The following is a 10,355-nucleotide window of genomic DNA, read 5'->3' on the forward strand; positions in this document are numbered from 1 at the left end:
TGACTTCGCTTCCCATCTATCCTAATTCAAATTGGTAATAGGATTTTCTTCCGCATAAAATGGACAGAAAAATATTTAATTCATGGCTAAGATTTCTTTTTAAAAATTTTAAAGCCATAAATAAGACATTTGTCTTCTTAACAAAAAAATAATAATAAAATATTATTTCATATTTATAAAAAAAAAAAAAGGTAATCAGATAATAAGCTTCATGGATTAACCCTCCAAAATTTAGAATTTGGTTTTTTTCAAAATTTATTCATAGCTTCAATCGAAACTAATAATAGCCTATACTGCCAAAATTTTAAATGTTATGCTCATCAAAATGCATTGTTATCTCATTAAATAATTTTTTTATTAATTTACTTTTAAAATTTAAATCTAAAAAAAAAAATTCAAAGGCAATACCACCCCTGTCCAAGCAAGCCACCCCAAACCACTCATAGGCCACCGAGCCACCCCTAGGGTGGAGGGGTGGCCTATGCCTCGAAGCCATCCTATGGGTGGTTTGGGTTGGCTCGTAGGCCACCCCAAACCCTTTAGGGGTGGGCAAATCACCCCTGGGGTGGCAGCCACCCCATAGGAGTGTTGCCACCCCTTTAATTTTTTCTAATTTTTTACCTTTTTAATTTTTAGATTTAAATTTTAAAATTAAATTAATAAAAAAATAATATTTTAATTAGGTGAAACAATGCGTTTTGTTTAGGACTAACGGCTATTAAAAACTTTTGACGGTAGAAATTTTATTATCATTTCGATTGACCCATGGAATAAATTTTCTAAACAAAAAAAACAATTAAGATTTTAAAATTTTGAAAGGTTAACTTAGGGACTTATTATACAAATTACCCTCACCAATTGGGAGCTGGCAGTTTTGGCCATCCCATGCCCTTGGTAGCCCGCCACCCCCAAGGGCTAAATCTAAAAAAAAAAATTGTTTGGCCTGGGGATGGCCATCCAGATTCCCAGCAGCCATGGGGGTGGCTTAGGCCACCCTAGACGGCCAGTTTGGGGTGGCCGAAGCCACCCTAGGCCCAATGTGGTGGCCGGAACAATTTTTTTATTATTTTTTCGTTTGGCCCTTGGGGGTGGCTGGACCACCCCCGTTGGGCTTGGGAGTGGCCGAAGCCAACTCAGCCTCCAACTAGCCACCCCTTAATTTTTTATAATTTTGTTTTTAAATTTTTTTTAATATAAAATAATATTTTATTATTATTTTTTATTAGTGTGACAGATGTCTCATTTGTGTCTCTATGATTTCTAAGAATAAATCCTAATCATGAACTGGATGTTCTCTAATTCAAAATGGACTGGAGATGATCCTATTCCCATAAATTGAGGTATTGGAGCCGCGTGCTGTAGTAGAAGATTAGCCTCTCGTTTAAACACGGGCCAACACAACTGACCTACATGGGTTTGTTTGATATCGCGATTTGAATATGTACGATTTTAAAAATTGTGTTTTTAAAAATTATATTTTTGAAATTGCTACTTTTTAAAATCATAAAGGTATTTGGTAAAACATATTAAAAAAAATATCAAGTATTTGTTACGAAAAAAAAAGATTTTGGTTTAAATTCGTACATTTTCAAATAAGCATCATTTAACCTGCTCATTGAAATCGGAGATTTTAAGTGTTTTATTTTAAAAACGCAAATTATTCTTGCAAAATCACAATCCCAAACGCACTATTAAGCTCTTTTATATCGAATGGAATTCATATATGCGTTAAGTCCAAGTATCGAGTTACCTTAGTCTTGACCACTTTAGTTAAGGGTCATTATCAATTTTTAATTTTTAATTTTTTATGAGCTATAAAAGTGGAATGAAAAATAAGTATTTAAAATGACTTTATTTTAATTGCTTAAATTGTTTTCCATTACATAACATTTATGCACTGAGACAGGGCGGAACTACATGTAGTCCCAAAATTTTTTTTAAAAGTCTTTAAAATTTAACCACTAATTTTTATTTTTTTTTTTTAATTTTGCCCCCCAAACTCCGAATGCTAATTTCTACACCGATAGTGGAAGAAGATGTACAATGTAGTAAAAATTGAGATAGCCAAGGACAGATAAGAATTTTTACCAGTTGCACAGATTTACCATTTAACTTTTAACTTGGCAAACGCATCATAAAAATCATTTGTCCAAGTTGAATATACCAAAGATAAAATCAACAGAATAATTTTTAATGCCAATTATTATTGAAAAACAAAAACAAATGAAAATGGACCAAAGGTCCAGTCTAATGAAATATTTGGACGAGGATCTCCAATAATTAGGCTATCCAAATTTCACAAAAATTTGAGTAATTTAAGAGAGAATGTTGTAATACTCACTTATATAGATAGAGCAGTCTAAAATGTGAGATCTTTATGTTCAGGGACAGGTGAACTCTACAATTCCCTTCTATTAAAAGAATGGGTCACGGATGACAATCGATGGTTTGAGAGTAATATTGTCATCCATGGTTTGAGAGTAATATAAGACTGGAAGGATCATCAGTTGAATTGCTGGAAGATAAAATGGCCACCCCAAGAGTGAGCAGCAGAACTGCAGAAGCTTGTTCACTACAACAGATCAAATTACACCGAGACAAATGGGCTTGATCACTTTGTAGAAGCGCGGCCTTTGAGAGTGGTAACGCTAAAATTTGTGATTTGTACACCAACTCCCTCACAAAATCCTACCATGTAAAGAAAATATTGCTGAAATAATATGCCACCGAAGAAGAATTAATTATAATAAGCTACAGTAGATTTGGTAGATTGGAATTAGGAAAACATGTAAAGAATGAAATGGGATGAGATTGTTCAGGTGGGAATCAGTCATTGGGGGAATAAAAATCTGAAAGGTCTTCTATGCCGACTGGTGTTAGGATCTGTTGTCTATCATCTTTGGTGCACTAGGAATGAAATTAAGCATTTTGGACATCCACATACTGAAGATCAGCTGCTGAAGAGAATTCTTTGGGAAGTAAGAGCTAGGATAATTGGGAAGGGTAAATTTCCTAAGACTAGAGAGAATCTTCTCCTAGTGTCTTTATGAAATTTACCTGCAGATTTATTGATTTAAAATGTTTCTGCAGGATGTGATTTTGTGGTGTTTTGTTGTTTAGTTTTGTTTCTGTAAGACCTACTCTGGTTTGGGAGTTGTGGCTGGTTGTTTTTTTGCAGGATTTGTCCTTGCTTAGTCTAGGTGGATAGGTATCTGTGAGGCTTTGGTTTTGCTCTTTGCAGGGCTTGTAAATTGGTAATACCTGGTGTATTGGTTTTGAGCTTTAATGAAGTTTGCTTATTCATCAAAAAAAAAAAAAAAAAACATGTAAAGAAAGAAATGAACACCATATTGCCACTTGCCTCCCAATTTAACCTTGAAACTCACATCGTTGTTTCCCTTTCTAGAAAGACTCAGAATAGAAAGCATGACCTTTCATCTAAGCAAGGGATCTGGTGTTCTTTTTATTTCTTTATGGTATTACTTTTAGTGAGAAAATAAAATTACTGGGCTACAGCCCTACAATCCAAAAACAGAAGCTGGACAGCTATAGAGACAGCAACTACAAGATAAAAGGATTCATGCCAAAAGTTGATCAAATAAAGCTAGCAGCAAAACTGAATGAAGCAAAAAAAGCATTAAGCCATCCCTTCAGGCTTCAAGCTAAAGTTTCATTATTCCTTCATTCGTCTAATCTATGAATCATAGCTAACTCATCATTAATGCTAAAAAGAATGAAACGCAAATCATTCTGATAAATAAATCAATTCCATTGCATAAATAGCAAAAAGTTACACCCGGCTGTGGCCGTTAAACAATTTAACATATGTAATGCAGATACATGCCTGCAAGGCTGCAATGCCTATATAATAACTAGTGCAAATAACTACTACTGCGAAGGCATTTACATATATGCCTGCAATGCCCTATGGTTCTACTGCCCCCATTAAATCATCATCAGCTCTAGGATTCACATAACAAATTCAACATAAAGAATGACGCATGAAAACAAGTAACAAATACTAGAATATAAATGTGTTATGCCACCTGTTGATTCAATCTACTCTTCAACTTTCTTCTTCGTTTCCTTCATGTACTCCTCCATTTCATTCAACCACAGGTCCGCAAACTCACAATTCTTCCAAGCCTCAAACCAGGGTCCTCCACGAGTATAGTGTATCGCCTTAGGGAAAGTCGTGGAATCATTCTCAACAACCTTGTTATGGCCCTCGAGAAAATTCCAAACAAATGGGATCGACCCAATTTCATCATCCTCAAGCCACTGAAACCTATGAAGAAAAGCACCCGTTTGGGTATTCGCGACCTCAGGGGTCAAGACCCGGTTCTTGGGATGTCCACAATTGTACAGCACCATTGAAGACCAATTCTTCCTTGGATACACTGTTTGCACAGCCCCATCCATTTTTGTAGTCTCTTTTGGGGTATAGTCGTGCTGAACACACATAATTGCATACTTATCATTGATCAAGTCCGTCAATTCCTTAATGTCTGTCAAGTACAGAAAATCACAGTCCACAAACATTGCCCAACCCTCATAATTGGCCAAGCAAGGTGTCAAGAACCGAGAAAACGAGAACTCAGTGCTCTCGAATTGGCCTCTTTCGCGCCAATATAAACCACTCTTTCTCAGATCTGATTGTTTTATTGGTATGATCTCGACGGGGATCGAGGACCACTTCAAGATCGAATGGCGACAGACCTCATACGCAAGATCCTCGCGTGGATCATAACCCACGAAGATCTTGAAGGGTTTGTTCGCATCTCCTCCATTACTAGTCACTGCGTGAACCTTCCCATTACTCAAAGTCATCCTAGCAGATACTGATAAATGTTACTTCACTGTTCACCAAAAAAAAAAATTCAAAGGTTCAGTAAAACAAGGAAGTGAAGAACGCTATGGAAAAATGTAAGTCTTATGCTTTTTGTTGGTTGAATTGTCGTAAATTGGGAAATTGAACAAAACCCAATGGTTGAATTGGTATCAATTGGACGGAAACCTTGCTTTTTCGAGAAGCCATTAACGAAATCAATGATTCAAGCATGTAGCTTCCTTAATTTCCCACCAGTTTCCAGGTAACCAGACAGAACCCATTGCAAGAATCGGTCTATGTGCACATAAATAATTCAGCGATTTGCATTGCGAAAAACGAATAAGTACATATCAAATCAGAGAATTATTCAGCAAAGCAAATGATTGAAAAACCAGACGAGTAACTAAACCAACGTTTGGTTGCAAAGAAAATGTAGGAAAATGAAAAGAAATCTAACCTGAACAAAATACTAACCAGAGAGAATCACAATTAGACAGAGAGAGAGAGAGAGAGAGAGTGTGTGTACCTAAAGATTGGCAATGCAGATCTTGAAAGAGAACACTATCCCGCGTCTCTTTCTTTCTATATCTTTCTTGGACTTTCTTCGACTTTCCCCGAAAATTTGGTCCACTAAAATTCTGCCTCTATTCCGTGGATGAGAGAGAGAGAGAGAAAGACGGGTGTAAGAACGTTGGTTGAGCTGTGAACCGAAGAGCGAGCGTGGCTTTTATATATGGGGAAGGGAGCCGAAGGAGCACTGAAGAGAATGGGATCTCGGTATGCTGACCGTAGGAGACGCGGTTTCTCTGCTGCGCTGTGGTTTGATGGAGCTACACGTGTAGACAGTGGGCCAATAGGAAAATACAATCAGTTAATCAAGCCCATGGTTAACAGACAAATTGATTAGCTGCCGACAAATTTGTACTCAAATTATGCATTTTATAAATATTTTTTTAAATAAAAATTGCTTCATTTGTCGATTTTTTTTTTATTCGAAAAAATTGTCCTAATGTGATATAAAAATTAAAATAATAATAATAATTGTTGGTTTATTGTTAATTTTTTGTTTTGAAAAGAAAAAGTGTTTTTAAACAAAGTCATACACATATCGTGTGAAATATATATGGATTTATAGGTCCATTTATGGTTTATGAATAAATTCATTACTACTTAAATAGAAAGTCATATGAGAGGCTCCTTTGGTTTTTTTTGACTGATTATTGCCTGAGCACAGCACTCATTCCCTAACATTTCAAATGGGATAAAATAGGCCACAAGATTAAAAGCCTTAAAAAAAAATGATTTTAAATTGATTTAGTCCAGAGCTAGAGGTAATTCAATATAATAAGCTTTGCTTCTCCCTCTTTTCCATGCTTAGCAAATAGCAATGCATCCATTAGGATTAGGGCCTAATGTCACCACAGCTCATTGGCAGTGTTTAGCCAGAAATGATCAAGTGCAACTTCAGGATCAGCATTTTAGAAGCTCTGTTAATGCTTCGTCCTCATTGGCAAAGCAGAGGTGGTCTATATTGCCCGACTCCAGTAACTGTAGAAGAGGTGCTTTAAAGTTTCCAACCATCTCAAAACTGGCCAAATCCATGGACACAAAAAGACCCTCTTGCTTGAATAACTTGTAAATTGAATTTTGCATATCTCAACAACAATCACTTGAATCCCTTAAAATCCAATATGTGCTCTCAACTCACTCAATATATATATATATATATATATTGTTGGGAAAATTAATAATTAATTGGCAACCAATTTCCCACCAGCCCTTTATACGAAAGACAAATTTGAAGAAAAAAAAACACACGAAAATATACACCAATCACACACGTACACAAAGAATTTACGTGGTTCAGCAATATGCCTACGTCCAGGAGGCGTGATCCGGTCTCTTTCTTTACTATTGAGAAATATTGAGTACAATAGTACAAGCCTGAACCGCTCAAGTTTAATATCACAAACCCAAACCCTTAACCCCTTGTACACTCCACTTAACTACCCCACTCAACTGTCCCTCTCAAATACCCAGTAAAGAAAAACTCTCTACACTTTGTAAATGCCACAAAGTACTCTCACCAATTTGGATTTTTCGGAAAATCTCAACCAAGGACTACATATCCTTTTATAGAGGCTTAATCGCGAAAAAATAGGAGAACAATTTTAATCCAATTGCTACTGGGAAAACGAAATCATCATGAATACAAAGCCTTTTCCATGATGAAGATAAGCATTGCAGCTCACATGTTTATCCACACACATTTTCTCCAAAAAATCAAATTCCAAGTTGTTCTTGGACTCATTTTAAAACTAACATTTTATTCTTATAGATAAATAGGACTTGAGTCCACCCACTTGAATATTGATATTTTTCAGCAATTATCTTCACACTTGTTGACAAATTGAGCCATTATCAACAATCTCCACCTTGGCGAAAATTTGACAACCTCCACCTGAGACCTCAGGTCCGCATCTTGACCGATGCCCATCTCCACACCCTGAGATGTCATACGAAACATTGTCTACACCAACAATAATAATTCTACAAGAATTATCATGCTCCACCATAAAGAGCACATGCACTTAGAATTAAACCATTCCAAGAATTTTCATTTTCGGCACATGTCGAAAAAATCCTGCTAAAAAATATTGTGCAACTTCCATGTTTGGTTCCCCAAGAAGTTCATCAACCATCGACACCCTTTTACATCACATACCCGACATCAAAAAACCAAACCAATGTCTCGTATGCAAATGTAGACCCGCTAATAGAACACATCCATTATCTTGACATTTTTAGCGGTCATGCCAGAGGATGTATATGCCCTTCTCAAAGACCATCATCATAATCATCTCTCACTGCAGCGAGAGAAACACTATTAGTGTTTTTGGAGCAATCTATCGAACCTGCTCCTCTCAACGTTTTGTGAAGCCTAGATTGGATGTCCTTGACTTGTATTTGCCACAAACCAAAGTTCATTCTCCTGTCGAACCTTTCAATCCCAAACTTCAAAAGACTGCATTTCTTCTTAACAAGTAGAAATCCGCAACCAAGCTCTGATACCAATTATTGGGAAAATTGATAATTAATTGACAACTAAGTTCCCACCAGCCTTTTATGCGAAAGACAAGTTTGGAAAGAAAACACACGAGAACACACACCAATCACACACGTACACAAAGAGTTTACGTGGTTCAGCAATATGCCTACGTCCACGGGGCGTGACCGGTCTCCTTCTTTACTATTGAGAAATATTGAGTACAATAGTACAAGCCTAAACCGCTCAAGTTTAATATCCAAAACCCAAACCCTTAATCCCTTGTACACTTCACTCAACTGTCCTTCTCAAATACCCAGTAAAAAAAAATTCTCTACACTTTGTAAATGCCACAAAGTGCTCTCACCAATTTGAATTTTCCGAATAATCTCAACCAAGGACTACATATCCTTTTACAAAGGCTTAATCACAAAAAATATAGGAGAACAATTTTAATCCAATTGCTGCGGGAAAATGAAACCATCATGAATACAAAGTCTTTTTCATGATGAAGATAAGTATTGCAGCCCACATGTTTATCCATACACGTTTTCTCAAAAAAAAATCCAATTCTAAGTTGTTCTTGGACTCCTTTTAAAACTAACATTATCTTCTTATAGATAAATAGGACTTGAGCCCACCAACTTGAATATTGATATTTTTCAGCAATTATCTTCACACTTGTTGACAATTTGAGCCATTATATATATATATATGTGTGTGTGTGTGTGTGTACGCGCGCTCAAGCGAAAAACCCTTTTGCTTGAATAACTTGTAAATTGAATTTTGCATATCTCAAATGTGTGTGCTCAAGCAAAAGACCCTCTTGCTTGAATAACTTGTAAATTAAATTTTGCATATCTCAACAACAATCACTTGGATCCCTTAAAATCCAATATGTGCTCTCAACTCACTCAATATATGTGTGTGCGCGCGCGCATGCGCGCTCAAGCTTTCTCCAATTGCAACCAGAGTAGAGCCACCGCGCTTGCCGAGGATTTGATCGAGCAACGGAGCAAGGACCAGTCAACTCGGGCCACGTGGTTGATGAGGGCGGCCGGTTGGAGACCAAGGACAAGAGGAGCCTCGACGTCCAGCTTTGGCTTGACCTTGAGCCTTGTCAGTCATCCCCGTTGTTTTTGCGCTCCCATTGTTCTGCTCAGTCACACCACCCATGGTAAATATTTTTTGCATTCTACCCACCATCTCTTCTCTCTTTACTTTTTTTCTTTTTTTTGTCCAAAAAAATCAAAATGCAAGCGAAGAGATTGTGAGTATGGTTGCTAGAATGCATTATAGCATTCCTCCACCACCCACCCCTTGCCCACATGATCAGAGGCTCCTGAATATATAGCCTTTGGCTTTGAATACTTGCCACGTGGAAGGTTAAAGGTTAGGTGCCTGATTAATTCTAGGGAGATTGATCGGATCATTCCTCACCAAATCCCCGCCGTAACGTCAATTTTGTCATCATCTTTTGTCGTAGCTACTGAGAAGGGATATATGTTTTCACGATTGAGTGATACGCAATTTCACTGCTTCTTTTCTTCCCATGTCTCATAACTACATTAATGCTTGTATCTAAGCTCCTCCATATTCGCATTATTGCATATATATATATATATATATATATATATACTAACAATTGATAATGGATGGAGATCTACTGAAATTCTTTATCTATATTTTAAAAATTAAACAAAATATGTGAAGGATACACGTGAGACCCTTGCTTTATCAAGAAAACACACAGTCGCTGTCCCCCCCCCCACTGGACATTCCTCAATTATTTTAGATTTGTCTACGGTCATTTTCCTGCGCCCAAGGGATTATTGAATGGCATCATTTTCACGCTGCCCAAAAAAAAAAAAAACAACGGTTGTCCTTCACGTACCCTCTTTACGGAAATGGTTCTTTTTATTGGCCTGCCTACACGCTTTCTGCGATGAGCATTATATACTCGCCATCTTATTTGTTGACTGTACATAATACTCGTAATATATAATTTTGTCAACTAAATTCAATTGGATAATGCGGGATCAGTTGGCGAGTATCAGCGAGTTCACATCATCAACTTTAAGGCTAGCGCGTGAGGGGTATGAAAAGTCAGTGACGTACAGCAAGAAAGCGCACCGACACAAATTATTGTTCAAGGGAAATGATCTTTTGAATATTTTAATATAAGGTATAGCCTATTTTAATTTTTTATTGTTTAAAATTTATTGTCAAAATTATAAAATAAAATAAAATAGAAGGGGGGTCGTTGCCACCTCATAGGGGGTGGCAGTTGGGCCTTGGGAAGCCACCCCAAGAGCCAAAAAAAAAAAAAAAATAATAAAATAATGGATTTGGCGTGTTTGGCCATTGGGGTGGCTTATCCACCCCCAATGGCCAAACCTAGTAATTTTTTTTTGGTAGGTTTGGCCCTTGGGGGTGGCCCAGGAGTCATAAGGTGGCTTTGCAACTGGTGGGGGTGGC

General features: G+C 37.0%; 1 protein-coding gene across 2 annotated transcripts; it reads right to left on the minus strand.

Annotated features, from left to right (window-relative positions):
- Nucleotides 1-3,747: 3,747 nt before the first annotated feature.
- LOC132184575 (protein CDI) lies at nt 3,748-5,543 on the minus strand. 2 transcript variants are annotated; one of them, XM_059598260.1, is made up of 2 exons: nt 5,358-5,543; nt 3,748-4,859 (listed from the first exon to the last, which is right to left on the minus strand). In XM_059598260.1, exon 2 carries the CDS (start codon nt 4,828-4,830, stop codon nt 4,060-4,062), a length of 771 nt encoding a protein of 256 aa, XP_059454243.1. In that variant the 5' UTR covers nt 4,831-4,859; nt 5,358-5,543; the 3' UTR covers nt 3,748-4,059. The 2 variants fall into 2 exon arrangements, with proteins under 2 accessions (XP_059454243.1, XP_059454252.1); XM_059598269.1 differs by lacking the exon at nt 5,358-5,543 and adding an exon at nt 5,018-5,301.
- Between the last annotated feature and the right edge of the window lie 4,812 nt (nt 5,544-10,355).

The sequence above is a fragment of the Corylus avellana genome, chromosome ca1, assembly GCF_901000735.1.
Source record: "Corylus avellana chromosome ca1, CavTom2PMs-1.0".
Taxonomy (NCBI): domain Eukaryota; kingdom Viridiplantae; phylum Streptophyta; class Magnoliopsida; order Fagales; family Betulaceae; genus Corylus; species Corylus avellana.

Coding starts and splice junctions, on each gene's coding strand:
- LOC132184575 (XM_059598260.1), bottom strand. CDS start 4,830: ATGACTTTGAGTAATGGGAAGGTTCACGCAGTGACTAGTAATGGAGGA.